At 48.8% G+C, this 19,286-nt stretch overlaps 1 protein-coding gene across 1 annotated transcript; it reads left to right on the forward strand.

The window, feature by feature from the left end:
* Positions 1-1,812: 1,812 nt before the first annotated feature.
* On the forward strand, positions 1,813-18,903 carry KRT77 (keratin 77). Its single transcript, XM_055395399.2, has 9 exons — positions 1,813-2,481; positions 8,010-8,224; positions 9,425-9,485; positions 10,023-10,118; positions 11,078-11,242; positions 15,712-15,837; positions 15,954-16,174; positions 16,590-16,624; positions 17,072-18,903. The coding sequence occupies exons 1-9, from the start codon at positions 1,912-1,914 to the stop codon at positions 17,368-17,370; spliced, it is 1,788 nt and encodes a 595-aa protein (XP_055251374.2). The 5' UTR covers positions 1,813-1,911; the 3' UTR covers positions 17,371-18,903.
* Positions 18,904-19,286: the final 383 nt, after the last annotated feature.

Below are 19,286 nucleotides of genomic sequence, written 5' to 3' on the forward strand. Positions count from 1 at the left end.
TGCAACCAGCTCTGTGACTGTAAATTTTAAGCTCACTTTCTCTTTCACATGGAGTCTACTGGAGACTGTCCACTAAACAACTGCTGAGCAGTTAGGAAGGCATGGAGGCTGTCTACAGAGCCCGTCCCAGCCCTGGGATGCCGCTCACTGGTACACCCCAGCACTGGTCTTGCTCTAGCTGTTGGCAGCTGGGACTTCAGTTCAGCTTTCACAAAAGTGTTTACTTATTGCGCAAGAACAAAGAAGGACATAGAAAAAAAATCCACCTACAATATTTAATAAACCAATTCACTTCCTATGTTACTTTTTAAACCTGCCTTCTCGACATTCTTAGTTTTTATGGGTTCATGGCACAGATACCATTGTATATATCCTCATTTAACATTGTATCATTCTGTAATGATAATTTTAGATAATGGTATCAAAGTGGCAAGCCATCATTTAGTCATGTTTCTGAGTATGGATGTTTAGGGCTTTTCCCCCTCAATAACATTTGTCATTGTTACAAGTTTTGGATGAAAATCACCATCCATTTAGTTCCAGAGGGCAAACACACATTTTTTTATAGGCTGACACTGATGCATGTTGAATGAGTTTTGCCCACACTTGCTGTCTGGGGTAGTGCTTTCCAAAATATGGTCCACAGGTGCTTTGTTACTGGTTTGAGAGGAGATACATACAAAATATGAGAATGATCACTTAGAAACAAATTGCAAATATTTTTCCTTTTAGCAATGGAGCAGTTTTGGGTCTGTTTAATCTAAAAATAAAAAAAAAATGAGGCTTGTATTTCATATACCTTAAAGAAAATCTCCTTTGGGTTTTCCCAGGTGGTAAAGAATCCACCTGTCAATGCAGAAGATGCAGGTCAATGTGGGTTTGATCCATGGGTCTGGAAGATCCCCTAGCTAAGGAAATGACAACCCATTCCAGTATTCTTGTCTGGAAAGCTCCATGGACAGAGGACCGTGGTAGGCTACTGTCCATGGGGTGGCAAACAGTCAGACATGACTGAGCATGCGTGCATGCAAAAGAAATCTCCCTTTAAAGGTAATTCATCTTTATCCTATTTTACAAAAGCATTGGTCTACAAGAGATTGGGATGGGAAAAGAAAAAGAGAGATTTGAGGATAGTTTGTCTCTTGGTCTAGAAGGCCATGTTAAGTCTTGCGAGCTGCTCAATGAATCTACAACCAAGACCTTTGGTGCCATAGGACCTCATCTGTCTTGCACTTGAGGAGCCTGAGTGAGTGGCACATGATGCACCCAGAAAGCATGGGCAGCCTTGGGCAGAGTCCCCTGCTTTTGCTCGTCCTCGATGACCGCAATACCGTGTTTTTCCGTGATCAAGATGTGGGTGATGATAACAGTGGGGAGAAGAACCAGGGTGTAGGAAGATCGTTACTGCTGCCCCACCAGGATAATGCTGGTGAAGTCTCCACCTTGGTCCCAGCTGTTGTTGCAAGACAACTGGACACCCCCTAGATTTGCCCCAGATCTCCTGGACACACCCCAAACCAACAACTCAGTGGTGGAGTTTCTTAAGAAGATATCAAGATTTGGGGGGAAAACTGTATAGGAGTTTCCAGCTACTTGACCTGCAGAGACTATTGCATTCTGATCTCTGAATGGCAAGAGATGAATGATAAATAATCGAGTTGGGGAAGTTTGTCTGCAGTGCGATTTCTGCAACTCATTGGTGTGAGATTTTAAACAGATGTTGCTGGCAAGGCAAACTAAACATAAATATTCCCCTCCCAGGCTTCAGAAGGTGCCCAGCCCAGCAAATGCATGTATATATAGGGACTGAGCCAGATCTCCCGCCAAAGAAGTCATAGCTCCTTCCCTCCCTGCTCTCTGCCTCCTTTTATTCCCTTTCTCTTGCCTGCCTCTCTGGATGCTCCAGGAGCCATGAGCCACCAGTTTAGCTCCCAGTCAGCGTTCAGCTCCAGGAGCAGGCGGGTTTACAGTGCTGGTTCCTCTGCGGGCTCTGGTGGTGGGAGCTGGGCTGCGAGGTCCGTGTGTCAGGCCCGAGGGAGGTGCGGCAGTGGTGGTGGTGGTGGGTATGGGAGCCTTGCAAGGGGGTTTGGCTCTAGGAGCCTGTACAATCTGGGTGGCAGTAAAAGCATCTCCATCAGCCTAGTGGGGAGAAGTGCCAGTGGTTTCTGCCAGGGTGGGGGAGCAGGAGGGGGTTTTGGAGGAGGCAGGAGCTTTGGAGGTGGTGGTTTTGGGGGTCGTGGCTTTGGAGGTGGTGGCTATGGAGGAGGTGGTTTTGTGGGTGCTGGGTTTAGGGGTGGCAGTTTGGGGCTTGGGGGCTTTGGTCCTTCTTGTCCCCCAGGGGGTATCCAAGAAGTGACCATTAACCAGAGCCTCTTACAACCACTTCACCTGGAGGTGGACCCTGAAATTCAGAGGGTTAAGATGCAGGAGCGGGAGCAGATCATGGTTCTGAACAACAAGTTTGCCTCCTTCATTGACAAGGTGAGTGCCCCAGGGGAGGCAGTCTCTGGGCCCCGAGCAAATGACCTTGTGCCCGCCGCCTCTCACCGCGTTGTCTCTGGTGGTGGCAGTCACTTCCAGTGTGTCCTGGGGCCTTAAGAAAGCATTGACTTCATTTAGGCCTCAATTTGACTTCTTGAGGGGCTCGTCTTTATCTTTTCATTTTGGCAGGAAAGCAGATCCAAGGAATGAAAATACCCTTCAGACAAAATACACGATGTAACCTCACTCATCTTTTTCAGTTTCCATCCGTCCATCCATCCATCCACCCATCCACCCACCCATCCACCCATTTACTCATTCATCCATGTACCTCTTCATCCATCTACCCATTTACCCACCCACCCATCCATCCATCCATCCACCTGCCCACCTACATAATCATCCAGCCCACAAACATTTACTAAGCATCTACTCTATGCCAGACACTCCAGGTGTTGCAGGGTAACAAGGACACAGGTCCTGCCCTCAAGGAGCCCCAGATCTAGAGGGAGGAGGATGGTGACAGTGTGTGGGAGGTGTGTTGATAGAGACATCGCTCTCTGGGTCATAGCACAAAGGAGGGTGTGATGAGCTCTGGGCTGATAAAGGTCCTGGAGGTGGAGAAAGAGTCAACCAGGTTCTCAGGGCAGAGGGAGTCTCCAGGCAGAAGAACCAGGAGGCCTGAGAGTTTGACGCTTTCAGGAAATTTCAAATGGTGACAATGTCTGGAGAACGTGGCACAAGAGAGGAAGGCAGAGGGAAGTGGAGATGGAGACACCGAGCAGGGAGAGAGATGCAACATGGGCCCCCTGCAGCAGAACCAAGCTGATGACTCTGATGGGGACTGCTGGGGGTGAAAGCCAATACCCTGCTATATGGGATTCTGTCTGATTTCTTCACTTTAGCTCATCCAGGGCCAAGAATAGGCCAGATGGAGCCAAAAAACCCCTTCTCCCTAGTTTAAACCTCAGGTTAGATTGGTTCAGGCCCAAACCACCAAGCAGGGGCTAGTAGAAGAGATATGGAAAAGATTTTCCACCAGCATTTCCTTTTGTCCAGAGGTGGTGGAGGCATGGAAGCCACTGGAGGCTCCCCAGAAATTTCTTTACCTTTGGGGATGTAGTGGGAAGCACCCTGGGATCCAGAGACCCCTGCAGGCTCAGTGACATCGCCCCAGGCCTCATAGGAGTTCAACGTTGAGGCCAAAGCTTGACCTATCTCTGACTGCAGGGTAGCCATCGCCAAAGTCCACCACTGGTCTGTGTACCTGGCCTCTGGTATCTGGGTGAAAGCTGGGGCCAGGGCACAGTGGGTGAGTTGGAGGTGGAGGGATAAGAATGTTGAGTCCAGAGGCAGCCGAAGAGGAATTCAACAGAGCAAAGTGCTTCTGACTGCTTCTGATCACCTTGGATGAGCCATTTGGCTGAATATCATCACACCTCAGGTATAGGCAGGGACTAAGAGGACTTGATGGGAACAAGGAGGTGACAGATGGAGGAGGCACCACTGAAGGTCAAGCTAGATCAAAGGCAGGAAGAAGACAGGGTTGGGAATTGTTGAAATGGCCATGGGCAGCTGGTCTTCTGAGACTCTGATTTGATCATGGTTCCCGCCATTAACAGGACATCTATTCAGGTTTATGGCATGGGGCTGAGGGCACAGGCCAAGGTTCAAGTGACTATGGCTTCCTGCCCTTCCCTAAGGGCCTGGACTGTGAGGACCACGAGGAGAGTACTTATTCAGGAAGGCTCTGGCCTGGCTGGAATAGAGAAGGTTTCTATCACAGTGGCTTCTGACCCTACCTTCTGACCTGATCTTCCTGCCTTTACCTTTAATCTTGTACAGCCTATTCTCAGCACCACACCCGTGCCATCCTTTAAAAGCATACCACATCACTCCTCCATCTGAACCCTCTGTTGGCTTCCTGTCTCATCAGAAATAATAGCCACGATCTTATAAGGCACTATAAGATCTGGCCCTCTAACCCATGGCTGCTGCTAATTCCTGGCTTGCATTTTGGAGACTGAGGCCACATTGCTGCTACTAGGCAGACCCACTCTCAAGCTGCAAGGTGTAGTGAGCAGAGTGAAGACAGGAACTTGGCTCACCAAGGTACAACTCAACACACTGACCCTGTACACATTCTCTGATGCTACTCCTGCTTTCCTTTTGCTCACTGGCACGCTATTGTATCCCTCATCCTCCTGTGCCCCACCACGGTCCTGCCTCAGGGCCTTTGCACTTGCCATTCCCTCTGCTTGGAACTCCTCCCTCCAAGGAGTGGTCCAGCCGACCCCCTCATCTCCTTCAGGTCTTTGCTCACACAGGTTGTCTCAGTGAGGCCTCCCTGATCTCTCTATTTGAAGGAGTACCCCATATCAGCATCCCTACCCCCCATCAGTGTGTTTCTCCCTGGCCCCTACAGCCATTCAACACACTGTGTAGTTCACGTGTGTTTCCTTATAGTCATCTCTTCAAACCGATTGTGAACTCCTGGAATGCGGGGGTTTTGTCTGTTTTATTTATAGCTGTATCTCCAGCACCCAGAATACTGTCTGGCATCTGACAGCTGCTCAATAAATATGTGTTGAATGAAAAATTGAGTCAACCCTTCAGGTGTCAAACTTGGGCTCTCCGAGAGTGGGAATGGAGACAAAGGCTATTTTTTTTTTTTTTAGAATCAATGGCAAAGGAAAGGGATCCCGGGAAAAAAGGATGAGGGACCCCGTTCTTCCCACAGAGACAGTGTCCTGGCTTTGTTCAGCTGAGCCTGAACCCTCTGTTTAGGGCAATGAGCAGGGTGGATGGTCTACACTAGCAGCAATGCCAAAGTCTTAGCAGTTCATCAGTTCACGGTGTTTATGAACTGTCTTCTCTGTGCTGGGTGCTATGTATCTACGGGTCTCAGAACCTGGTGTCCGCTGGAGAACAAAGCCTGCCTTCCTGGGGCTCACATCCCACTGTGGGGAGGAATGTGCTAAAACACAAAAGACTGAAATCATGATAGATGCCACAGGGGAAAAGAGCAGGGGGTTACGAAGGGGAGCCCCAGGGGGTGCCACCCTAGTTGAGATCTAAAGGGAGACTAGGACTTTGCCAGGCAAAGGGTTGGGGAGACCTAGGCTGTTGGAGGCACTAGATGGTGATTGGAGTGTTGTTTGCAGGGGGAGAGGGCCACAGGAGGTCGAGTGGGGTCTGCTTTATCCAGGAAGAAGCTTAACCAGGCGTGATGCTAAGTTTGATCTGGGTTACCTGGGCTTCTCCTGAGTACTGCTGCTGGGACACAACCCAGCAGTGTTTAGGGGCCCCTGGGGAAAGATCATGATGGCTTTTGTGATTTTTATAGTGGTTAAATCTCATGAAAATTACCTGGCACTCCCTGAAGTTAGCCTCTGACTCAGCAGTTTAGGTGACCAATGAAAGCCATAGTTTCTTCACCTGCGGTGGGGCTCGGCTAACCCCTTAGCACTCAGAATTGTCCCACTGCCCCCTCATTGTCTGACATGGAGCTTCTCTGTGGGACCATCAGATCCTTTCCTCTGGTCCCCACAACTCAGAGCACAGGGCTGCGACGAGCACCCGGTCTCTCCCCTCCCTGGGATTGACACCAGGGTGACAACTGGCCAGGTGGCAGGGATTTCTCATGGGGATGTCACAAACCGGGTGGACAAGCTGTGTGGGTGGCTGCTTTATCTCTTGCTTTGATAAAGCTAACAAAAACGAGCCATGGGAAAGAGTATTCTCTGGGCACATTCCAGCCTAGAGTCAGAGCCAAGGAAGTTAACAAGGGCTGGCTGCTCAGATGAACAGTCTCAAGGCTGGGAATTCTGCGCCCCCTCAACTCCTTAAGCATTGTGGAGAACTATCTTCACAATCCTGTTCTGACAACACAAAACAGTGTGTTAGCCTCCTCCCCCCAACTCCCCACATCTCCTGGGCGGCTCCTGGAGGGCATGTGTGTGTGTGTGTCTGTGTGTGTGTGTATATGGGTGGGTATGTGTGTGTGTGTATGTGGGTGGGTATGTGTGTGTGTGTGTGTGTGTACACACACCTGAGCAAAGCATGGAGAAATCCACTGTCCTTGCTTAAGGCGTGGAAGGGGAGTCTCCCCCTGCAGGTGGCCGGAGGAGGTAGGGCGAAAATTGATCGTCATCATGGGAAGGACAGTCCAGGGCTGGATGTGCACAGTCAGCCAGCTTTCTGGAGCCTGTACTTGACCCTCGTGTGCACAGCTTTGGGGGAAGAAGCAGTGAGAACACAGGGTGAGGTCTACTCTCCATCCTCTGTGCTAATGAAGGAAACTGCAACATGGGGATTTCCCAAACACTAGTTTCATCCCTGGGTTTGGAAATACTTATAAAAGCATTTATTGGACAGTAATGAGATTAGTTATGGCTCAGATGGTAAAGAATCTGCCTGCAATGCAGGAGACCTGGGTTCGATCCCTGGGTTGGGAAGATCCCTTGGAGGAGAAAATGGCAACCCGCTCCAGGATTCTTGCCTGGAAAATTCCACGGACAGAGGAGCTTGGCGAGCTATAGTCCATGGGGTTGCAAAGAGTTGGACACAACTGAGTGTGCACACACAACTTGCACACAGGCAACGTCAAAGTCCTTACTTTGGGGTACTAGAACGAATCACATAACTTAAAAAATATACTTACTTTTAAAATTCTGTCCAAAATTCTTTTCCCTCTTCGGTTATTACAGAGTATTGAGCATAGTGCCCTGTACTATACAATAAGTCCTTGTTGGCACCTATTTTAAATATAGTAGTGTGTAGATGTCAACCCCAAACTCCTAATTCAAGAATCTGAAAAAGAATAGATACATGTATGTGTTTAACTGCATCACTTTGCTGTCCACCTGAAACTAACACAACATTGTTAATCAACTACACTTCAATATAAAAACACGGCTAAAATTTCATGTTTTTTTAAAAAAAATTCTGTCTGGGTTATGAGAACATTTAAATGAGGTGACCGTCCTGAGAAACACAGTGGGCAGCAGTCGAGGTGGTGGGTGGCAGGATGGGGGCACCTGGGCGAGTGTGTTCAGGAATCAGTTTAATATTCGAAGCCAAAATTATTCCCCCCCTCCTCTTATTTTCTCTTCTCCTCAATCACATAAAGTGTTTCAGCCAGAGAGAGACATGGGCCGTGGGTGTGCCAACGCTTCAGATGCTCTGGGTCACCATTTCCTGAGGTTGGCGTGGGGAGCTGAGGGCGGGATGGACAACTCTACCATGTGAGCTGATAGAGCCAAAGGAAACAGGGCTCGGATGGAGGCGACTTGCCTTCAACAGCAGAGGTCTATTAGTGTAATTTTTCGGGAGGTTGACCTTACAGTCATTGGTCAACCATCAGAAACCATACTGTATTCATGCATCCTGGTCCTAGAAAAAGAGAGCCCTCTGACCCCCGGAGGGGCGTCCTGATTCTCTGAGGTGGGGCTGCACCTGCTGCTACCCGTGGGGGTACTTCTTGGACCCACTGCTGGGGGGTGAACTTGGAGGTTTTCTGTTCTTAGGTGCGATTTCTGGAGCAGCAGAATCAGGTGCTCCAGACAAAATGGGAGCTACTGCAGCAGGTAAACACGTCGACTCAGACCAACAACCTGGAGCCCATCTTTGAGAGCTACATCAGCAAGCTGCAGAGGCAGGTGGATTTCCTCAGAGCGGAGCAGATGCGCCAGAGCTCGGAGATCAGGAGCATGCAGGATGTTGTGGATGACTACAAGAACAAGTGAGGCTCCGGGAGGAACAAAGGGGTGGGGAGGAACAAGGCAGGGCACCGGCTTATGCGGCAAGGCTTACTGTGAGTGGGTGAGGGGGGGTGGGGCCCTGGACACCAGGCGCAGCCAGGCAGGCTCTGCGCCTCTGCACAACCGCACGGGCACCATTTTGTACACAGCCCCGGAGTGATAGTACTGCCAGTCGGCTCTCAATTGTATCGGGTGGGGAGGGGAAGCAGAGGATCTTCATGGATGTTGGAGTCACATAAGCCTGGGTTCCAGTGTGGGCTTCGCCACTTTCTGACTGCCTTCAAGGTCTATCTTTCTAAGCCTTTGGTTTTCACATTAGTAAAGTAGGGATAGTGAGCACCCTCCTTGTTGAACTGTCATGAGGGGGAGATCTGTGGCCCTCAAATCTGAGCGTGCATCAGCTTGTTGAAATCAGATTAGTCTGGGATGGGCCCAGAGGGCTTTTATTTCTAATATGCTTCCAAGTGATGCTGATGCTGGTGGACTGGGAGCCACATATGGGGAACCACTGGTTTAGATAAAATATTCTTAGTAGTTCTTAGACTGTTTTTGCACATATGAAGCACTCAATAAGCACTAGCTATTATTAGTAATAATGGTAGAAGTGACATGACTTGCTTAATTCTAGGTCAGCTGCTCCTGTCCCATACAGGCAACTGAGCAGCCTCCCCCGGCCCCGCCCCCCTTGCTGGGGGTGTAGGGTGCTTCTCTTAACATCACCTTGATGTGCTTACTGCGTTGAGTAGTCACGTGTGTGTGAGTCAACAAGGGGGAAATGAAATGCACACTGAAGGTGATGGGGGGCACAATGGCAGGTGAAATTTTTTTCTCTTTTAAAAAATTTAGTAAAAAGTGGTTGTTATTTAGGTTATCATTAAAAAAAAATGATCGAACTGGACAAATGTACAAAGGTAAGATATTAAAATAGAAAGGACATTTTGGAGATGTTCTATGTGGCTCTGGATTTTCCACATTGGGGGTTTGTGACCTCTGTTGGCCTGGAGAGCCAGGAGATGGCTCCAGCTGCTTGTCAGAGAGAGTGGCAGACCCTGGCAGGGGACAGCCAGAGTCCAGGGCCATAAAAGTTTGGGCAATTCTGAGCCTCCCATGGCAAGGAAAAATCTCAAGGAGCCAAGGTCAGCCCTTGCAGCCTGTCTGTTTTTCTGACATCCCCCCAACAGGTATGAGGAAGAAATCAACCGGAGGACCAGCAGTGAGAATGACTTTGTTATCTTGAAGAAGGTGAGGGATGGGGGTGTTCAGAGGGGGACTGTGGGTTCAGGAGGCTGGGAAGAGGCAGGGACTCCTTCGGGATGCAGTGAAACTGAGGGGTGGACAGGTGAGCTTGGGGGCCAGCTTGTTGAGAGTGTTTCCCAAATTCTGGGGCCCTGACCCTGAAGCAGTAAGTCTCAGAAGTGTGTTGCTAATATGAATCTTGAAAAGTTTTTGAGTTTTCAATCTCTTTGGAGTCCTGAAAGTGGAATTATTATTATTATTATTATTTTTTCTGAAAGTGGAATTAAATTAATGGGCAGCATGTGAGTGTGTTGTGTGGGTGCCTTAGGACCTGGGGTGTTTTGCATGACTGGCCAGGATGAGCAGCTGATGAATACTTCCTTCTGGCCCGGAAAGCCCAGGTTTGCTGGCCCCTTATTTGAGTGAGGAGAGGAAATTTGCAGGCAAGGAAATAAACCCCGAGAGGCTTTGCCACTTGCCCAAGGCTGCCCAGACAGCTGGTGGCAGAGCAACCGAGTCAGACTGTCTTCGCTTGCTGTTCAGGATGTGGATTCTGCTTATCTGAGCAAAGCGGACCTGCAGTCCAAGGCAGACACTCTGCTTGAGGAGGTCGATTTCCTGAAATATTTATTTCAATCGGTGAGTGAATATCTCAAATATTTCTATGAGAGGATGAGCTCAGTCCTCAGAAGAAACCTTTCTCTTTTCTACATCTGTCAGGGGGTGTGGGCTGGAAGAGGATGAGGTCTGACACCCAACCTTACCCCCTGGGGGTGCGTCTCCCTAGTCACCTCAATTCTGCGGACCTGGAGTCAGAATCGTTTCAACCCCCAAAGCTCAGGATTCTGGGTGGTGCCCTGGAGATGGGAGATGGTGAGACAGTCTCTGCTTCTGTCTGAAAAGGAAGGTTAATGCCCAGGACATATGGGGCAAAACCAACCAGACAGCTTCATCAGCACTGGGGAATAGATGGGGCCATCAGGGAGCTCTGCGGGAGAGGGCAGAGTGGGTCGTAAAGAGAACACAGATGAAGACTGGAGAGGTGGGGATAACACACTCCTCCCAACCCTGGTCTGACTTGGAGGCACCTTCTCTGGACTGGATGCTGTGCTGGGAGCTTTACTTGGTCTTGGGTATCTCCAGTGTATAGATGAGAGAACAGGGGCACTGAGAAGCTGAGTTCCTTGCTCAGTCACCCAGCTGGTTAGCGGTGGAGCCCAGATGCTAAAGCGAGTCTGAGTGTCTACACACATGGAGTCCTTTCTGCTGCCTCTGGGAGCTCATGTGATCTCAACGAACAAGCCTGCCTGGCTGGGGGTCCTGCTCAAGATGGCGGCCAAGGAGGGATGGAGGGTCCAGGAAAGGCATGATGGGCAGCTCTGAGTTCAGGCTCCCTTCTTCTCCTCTGAACCTAGATCCGGATGCCTGTACCTTTAGTGAAGGTCCCTCTGGGCACACAACAGTGAGTCTAAGAGCTTTACCCAGAGAGCTTTTCTCTCTCAAGGCTTCCCCAGAAAGCCCTGTAGGGGGGGAGTAGAGGGAAACTGAGGCCCCAGGAGGGGAGTGGAAGAAGTCAGCCTGTGTTCCATGCCTTGTAGGAGCTGTCTCAGATGCAGACCAACATCACCGAGACCAACGTCATCCTGTCCATGGACAACAACCGCTCCCTGGATCTGGACAGCATCATCGATGCCGTGAGGATCCAGTACGAGGAGATTGCACAAAGGAGCAAGGAAGAGGCTGAGGCCCTGTACCAGACCAAGGTGAGCATCACCGTCCCCAGCCCAGGCCTGGTACCCGAACCAACCATTCCTCCCAGAACTTGTACTGTCTTTTTCTTATTTCTAAAGTAAAACGTGTTTGCTATAGAAAATTTCAAGATTGCAGCTAAAGATTACTCATATCCCACTACCACTATGAATATGTCAGCATATTTTCCACTTGTTCTTTGTAGCTAACCTTTATTGAAAACTCACACATATCAGGCACTACACTAAGTGTTTTTATAGAATTTCATTTACTCCTTACAACAACGCTATGAGGTAAAGATTCACTGATTGTTTTACCAATAATAAAGCATGAGGTTACCAATTTCCCTTGGCTCTTATGTTGGGGAAGTAGCAGAGGCAGAATTTAATTAAATTCAGGTGCACCATCTACACACCCATGCTCTCAGCCACCATGATGTTTTCTTATTTTTTCATAATGATATCTTTAAAAATATCTTTTTATATTTTTCTCTTTTATTTATTACTTGTGAATACGTTTCTCTAACATTAAATATTTGACATCATTTTAAAGAGCAGCGTGGTATTTCATGGTAAGAATATGTCTCCAGTTTTCAGATAAACATCTTTGTAGCTAAGTTTTGGGGCACATCCTTGGTGACTTGTTTAACATAAATGGACTCGGAACTTTCTGGAGGGCGAACACTGCAGTTAAGAGTCAAAGTGCAGTTCAGTTCAGTTCAGTCGCTCAGTCGTGTCTGACTCTTTGTGACCCCATGAATCACAGCATGCCAGGCCTCCCTGTCCATCACCAACTCCCGGAGTTCACTCAAACTCATGTCCACAGAGTCGGTGATGCCATCCAGCCATCTCATTCTCTGTCGTCCCCGTCTCCTCCTGCCCCCAATCCTTCCCAGCATCAGAGTCTTTTCCAGTGAGTCAGCTCGTCGCATGAGGTGGCCAAAGTATTGGAGTTTCAGCTTCAGCATCAGTCCTTCCAATGAACACCCAGGATTGATCTCCTTTAGAATGGACTGGTTGGATTTCCTTGCAGTCCAAGGGACTCTCAAGAGTCCTCTCCAGCACCACAGTTCAAAAGCATCATTTCTTCGGCACTCAGCTTTCTTCACAGTCCAACTCTCACATCCATACATGACCAGTGGAAAAACCATAGCCTTAACTAGACGGACCTGTGTTGGCAAAGTAATGTCTCTGCTTTTTAATACACTATCTAGGTTGGTCATAACTTTCCTTCCAAGGAGTAAGTGTCTTTTAAGTTCATGGCTGCAATCAGCATCCACAGTGATTTTGGAGCCACAAAAAATAAAGTCTGACACTGTTTCCACTGTTACCCCATCTATTTCCCATGAAGTGATGGGACCAGATGCCATGATCTTTGTTTTCTGAATGTTGAGCTTCAAGCCAACCTTTTCACTCTCCTCTTTCACTTTCATCAAGAGGCTTTTGAGTTCCTCTTCACTTTCTGCCATAACGGTGGTGTCATCTGCATATCTGAGGTTATTGATATTTCTCCCAGCAATCTTGATTCCAGCTTGTGCTTCTTCCAGCCCAGCGTTCCTCATGATGCTCTGCATATAAGTTAAATAAGCAAGGTGACAATACACAAACTTTACGTACTCCTTTTCCTATTTGGAACCAGTCTGTTGTTCCTTGTACAGTTCTGACTGTTGCTTCCTGACCTGCATACAGGTTTCTCAAGAGGCAGGTCAGGTAGTCTGGTATTCCCATTTCTTTCAGAATTTTCCATAGTTTATTGTGATCCACACAGTTAAAGGCTTTGGCATAGTCAATGAAGCAGAAATAGATGTTTTTCTGGAACTCTCTTGCTTTCTCCATGATCCAGCGGATGTTGGCAATTTGATCTCTGGTGCCTCTGCCTTTTCTAAAACCTGCTTGAACATCTGGGAGTTCACAGTTCACATATTTCTGAAGCCTGGCTTGGAGAATTTTGAGCATGACTTTACTAGCGTGTGAGATGAGTGCAATTGTGCGGTAGTTTGAGCATTCTTTGGCATTGCTTTTCTTTGGGATTGGAATGAAGACTGACCTTTTCCAGTCCTGTGGCCACTGCTGAGTTTTCCAAGTTTGCTGGCATATTGAGTGCAGCACTTTCACAACATCATCTTTCAAGATTTGAAATAGCTCAACTGGAATTCCATCACCTCCACTAGCTTTGTTTGTAGTGATGCTCTCTAAGACCCGCTTGACTTCACATTCCAAGATGTCTGGCTCTAGGTCAGTGATCACGTTATCATGACTATCTTGGTCGTGAAGATATTTTTGTACAGTTCTTCTGTGTATTCTTGCCACCTCTTCTTAATATCTTCTGCTTCTGTTAGGTCCATACCATTTCTGTCCTTTATCGAGCCCATCTTTGCATGAAATGTTCCCTTGGAATCTCTAATTTTCTTGAAGAGATCTCTTGTCTTTCCTATTCTGTTGTTTTCCTCTATTTCTTTGCACTGATCGCTGAGGAAGGCTTTCTTATCTCTCCTTGCTATTCTTTGGAACTCTGCATTCAGATGCTTATATCTTTCCTTTTCTCCTTTGCTTTTCGCTTCTCTTCTTTTCACAGCTATTTGTAAGGCCTTCTCAGACAGCCATTTTGCTTTTTTGCATTTCTTTTCCGTGGGGATGGTCTTGGTCCCTGTCTCCTGTACAATGTCACGAACCTCTGTCCAGAGTTCATCAGGCACTCTATCTATCAGATCTAGTCCCTTAAATCTATTTCTCACTTCCACTGTATAATCATAAGGGATTTGATTTAGGTCATATCTGAATGGTCTAGTGGTTTCCCCCACTTTCTTCAATTTAAGTCTGAATTTGGCAATAAGGAGTTCATGATCTGAGCCACAGTCAGCTCCTGGTCTTGTTTTCGCTAACTGTATAGAGCTTCTCCATCTTTGGCTGCAAAGAATATAATCAATCTGATTTCGGTGTTGACCATCTGGTGATGTCCATGTGTAGAGTCTTCTCTTGTGTTGTTGGAAGAGGGTGTTTGCTATGACCAGTGCGTTCTCTTGACAAAACTCTATTAGCCTTTGCCCTGCTTCATTCCGTGCTCCAAGGCCAAATTTGCCTGTTACTCCAGGTGCTTCTTGACTTCCTACTTTTGCATTCCAGTCCCCTATAATGAAAAGGACATCTTTTTTGGGTGTTAATTCTAAAAGGTCTTGTAGGTCTTCATAGAACCGTTCAACTTTGGCTTCTTCAGCATTACTGGTTGGGGCATAGGCTTGGATTACTGTAATACTGAATGGGTTGCCTTGGAAACAAACAGAAATCATTCTGTCATTTTTAAGACTGCATCCAAGTACTGCATTTCGGATTCTTTTGTTGACCATGATGGCTACTCCATTTCTTCTAAGGGATTCCTGCCCACAGTAGTAGATATAATGGTCATCCGAGTTAAATTCACCCATTCCAGTCCATTTTAGTTCACTGATTCCTAGAATGTCTACGTTCACTCTTACCATCTCCTGTTTGACCACTTCCAATTTGCCTTGATTCATGGACCTAACACTCCAGGTTCCTATGTAATATTGCTCTTTACAGCATCGGACCTTGCTTCTATCACCGGTCACATCCACAACTGGGTATTGGTTTTGCTTTGGCTCCATCCCTTTATTCCTTCTGGAGTTATTTCTCCACTGATCACCAGTAGCATACTGGGCACCTACCAGTATCAAAAGGCAAAATAATAGGATACTGCATGAGGAATAAGAGTCAAAGGCCAGTCGCTAAATTCTGAACAGCTGGCACTTGAGAGCTGTTTTGTGGATGACCTGTGACCAAACCCAGTCGTGGCTGGCTTCTGTGCCACTGTCCTGCAGGCAGGTGCTCTGAGTGCCACGGGGTCTGGCAGCAGATGGGGGCGATAGATGGTCAACAGTGAAGACTTCAGAATGCAGAGCCGCACTTGAGCCCACGCTCTCCCCTGTTTTCTTCAGAGGCGCCCTGCTCTGTTTCCTCTCTAACAGTCACCGAGAGCCTGGTTTTGTTGACGGCCTGCAGGTGGAGGCCCTCTTGATGGGGCCCATAGATACGGGAATGGAGAGAGAGGAAAATGCGAATAAAGAGGGACCGTGCTGAGGGCCTCTGAAGGAGCACGGTCCCGAGTGTTAGAGAAATCATTCTGGAAAGGGGAGGAAGGAATATGGTGGGATGGGAAAAGTGACAAGGGCCCAGTATGGGCAACGTTTAGATGCGGGGAAAAGGAGGTAAAAGGGGGCATCAAGGAGCAGGTTTGTCTTGTTTGGTCCTGATTCTGAATCTCTGTCTCGAGATTTAGGCGTGTGTGTGTGTGTGCATATCTGTGTGTGTGGTGTCACAGTTCAGATGAGGGAGGTTTGGTACAAGTGTGAGTGTGTGTATGGGGGATCACAGCTCGAGGGAGGCTTACTCTGGGACCTTCCCTAGGGGAGAGCAGCCTTGGGCAGGGTCTGGGAAGGCAGACTCACTCCTTCCTGGCCCTTGACCCTCAGTACCAGGAGCTCCAGATCACAGCGGGAAGACATGGAGATGAGCTGAAGACCAGCAGGACGGAGATCTCCGAACTCAACCTCACCATCCAGAGGCTGCAGGCAGAGATTGGCAACGTCAAGAAGCAGGTGAGATGTATGCTCAGGGGGGCTGATCAGAGCTTCTACCTCCCATGACGCCCTGCTTCATGAAGCTCTGGAAACTCATGCCCCACATGGTTCTTCTCCTTGACTCTCCCGAGTAGATCGAGCAGATGCACACCATCATTTCTGATGCAGAGGAGAGGGGACACCAGGCTCTCCAGGACGCACAGCAGAAGCTGCAGGACCTGGAGGCCGCCCTGCAGCAGTCCAAGGAGGAGCTGGCCCGCCTGCTGCGTGACTACCAGGCGCTGCTGGGAGCTAAGCTGTCCCTGGACGTGGAGATTGCCACCTACCGCAAGCTGCTGGAGGGCGAGGAGAGCAGGTGGGCCATGTCTCCAGGCCAGAGCGCAGGCAGGCTGCAGCCCTGGAGCAGTGGGATTATTTAGAGAGTCCCTATTTATACAATCCCAGCTTTCCTGGGAAGACTGGTAGCTCAGGGTGAGCAGAAACGTTCAAGTCAGAAGCAGAGGACATGTGAGTAGGCAGCATCATTGTCTTCGTTGTCCTGTTCGCCAGTGCAACATCCCTAATACCACAGCTTAAGCCACTGCAGCCAGGTGGTGACCCCCAATGCTAAAAGGCTTCACGAAAATGCTTCAAATTCCCTCTGCCTGCACCGGCACCCTGACCTCCCTGCTCCCAACACACCTCCCCTGCTCCTGATGTCTCCTGGCTGATGATTGCCTTCCTTCAGGCTTTGCGGATAATGCTGACTGTGTGCACCTTGGTTTTTACAGGATGTCAGGGGAGCTGCAGAGCCAAGTGAGCATCTGTAAGTAATAGAGCCCAGGAGTGGGGCTGGTTGGGGCTGGGGGAGGGAGGGCCCATGAGAAGACTGGCCAGCAGAAATCTGGCAGCGGGCATTTTTGTGTCCAGTCCTACACAACGAAAAGCAAAGTAAGCAAGGACAACTGCACAGCCCAGAGAAATAGGTTGAAATAATATACGACCTTAGTTTTCCTTTATTTTGATTTTTATGATGCTTAATAATTAGTAGTGGTTTAGAATTCTTCAGGGTGTAGCAATAATGAAAATGCGCCCTGACATTCCTTTGTATTAGGAAGAATACTTCTGAAAGGGGGAGACTTTCACCCATGCTTTTGGCAAATCAGATGCGGCCAGTGATGAAGGATGCAGGGGGCTGCTCCGAGGGTAGGTGCAGGCAGGTCCGCCCTGCCCAGTCGTCTGACCCCCTTGTGGGTTGTCCTTGCCCCCACAGCTGTGCAGAGCAGCCAGCTGACCGTCGGCGGAGGTGCCCGGGGCTCTGGAGGTTACAGCGGCGGCGGAGGTTACGGAGGCGGCGGAGGTTACGCAGGCGGCAGCAGCAGTGGAGGCTACGGCGGCGGCGGCTCGCGCGGGGGCTCGGGCGGCTACGGAGGGGCTAGTGGAGGCGGTTATGGGAGCTACGGAGGGAGTAGCAAAAGTAGCAGCAAGTACGGGGGCGGAAGCGGCGGCGCCTCCCGAATGCAGATAATCCAAACGTCTACCAGCACCTCCCACAGGCGAATCCTGGAGTAGAGTGCCAGGCTTCTGGGAGGCCAGGCTTCTGCAACGCCTCGCGGCTCACAAGCACCACCTCCTGCCCCCCACCCGCCACGCCCTTCCTGACCCCCATCCTCTTAGCTTTTCCCGATGGGTCTCAGCAGTTTTGCCAATAAATTCCACTCTGGACAGGGAATCAGGTGGATAATCCCAAACGGCAGATCTCTATTTGGAGGGCACTGACCGGTAGTCCAAACACAGCCAGGCACATTCTCAAGTCAGATGCCTCAGCTGGCCCAGCTTGGGGACACTTGCGGATAATGGAGAGTTGATGTCAAGTATACAAGTTTTCTCACTCCAGGCTCTTTTTCTCACTTCAGGCTCCCCTTCTTGCACCTGGGCTTCTCTGTGAATAATAATCCATTCCTTAGGGCTGCGTTTCCCAACCTCCAGGATCTAATGGCCTGATGACCTGAAGTAGAGCTGATATAATAAGAATAGAAATAAGATACACAATAAATGTAACGCAATTGAATCATTCAGAAACCATCTCCCCCTACCCTCTGGTCCAGGGACAAATTGTCTTCCACGAAACCAATCCCTGGTGTCAAAAAGGTTGGGGAACGCTGCCTTAGGGGACTCGAAAATGAGGTCTTTGGGTGAGTAGCAGAGGACAAGGCAGGCCAGCTTGGTAAGGAGAACTTCTGTGCCAGGGGTTGATTCCTGCCTCTTGGTCTGTAGCCCCATCCATTGCTATTGCTGGAGAATGTGGATTCACCCATCAGACACCTCTAAGTCCTGTCTGGTCCTGATTCTGAATCTCTGTGTCAGGAAACATCATCCGTTGGGTTAACAGCCCAAGACGGGGTATCCAGAGAGCAGAAATGCTTGTCCACAGGGAGGACTGTATCTAGCAGTGAGTGAAGGAGTCAATGGACAGCACTCTGGTTCTATTCTGTCCTGACTTCCTTTGGAGACTCCATTCTTTGGAAGCGTGGCCCCTCCTGAGCTCTGCTTCATAATGACCCTCTGGAGAATTGCATTGCAGGCTGGCCATGTGCAGCCCAGCACTGATCTGTCCAGGTGCCCAAGCCCTGAGGAGTTTGAGAATCACACTTGGGTCTTGGGAAGGTTCAACCCTGAACTAGTCTGCAAGCTGCCCGTTGTTTGCAAGGTACAGCTTCATGCTCTTCCCAGACTGCAAAGTCCCTCCTGACTCTTGTTCTCTATGAGTCTCTCTTTGTGAGACTCTTGACTGTTTATTTTGGGTCTTGCATAAGATACTTGGGAAATGCTGGAAGGGACAGGATGGGAAAAGTATGACCAACTAATGGGGCCTTGTGGGCCTTGAGAGAGGGCCAGCTTTGCAGCTGAGATCTGGACTTACCTCTGCTTGTTCTCTGAGTCCTAATACGATGTCCATGTCACTGACACTCCTGAGGCATCTGCTGGACTCAGTGTGGGTTCCCTAGGAAGTACTGTGACCTCATCATCTCCTGGTTGAAGGTTGTACCTTGAAGGGCTTGGCATTTCTGGTGTCTCCACAATAAATTTTCTGTGCTCTCCAAACTGCTGTTTGATCACATGAGTATACTCTTTTTTTTAACTTTCTGCAGTGTTCTGAAATTATTCATAATTGAAAAGTAAAGTTTACAGCTTTTATTAGTTTTTTATTGCATGAGTAATAGTTGATCCTCAAAAACCTTGCACACATAATCATACTAATCTAAACCTTAAAGTGGCTGATCTTTGAAAAGTAGTTACACATTTGTTCAGGAGGAATTTGTTTTGCTCCCATTGTGTGGCAGGCAGTGGCCTATGCACTGGGAATGTGGTGTTGAATGAACACATTTCGGAATCTGAAGGCACGCACAACACAAACGGGGAAGGTTCATTGGGAGAGGAAATTGGAGTGTGGGCCCCTATGAACCCCTGAGGGTGGAAGCAAGGCC

Source organism: Moschus berezovskii, chromosome 6 (genome assembly GCF_049115385.1).
Source record: "Moschus berezovskii isolate FMDL1 chromosome 6, NW_MosBer_1.0, whole genome shotgun sequence".
Classification (NCBI taxonomy): Eukaryota; Metazoa; Chordata; class Mammalia; order Artiodactyla; family Moschidae; genus Moschus; species Moschus berezovskii.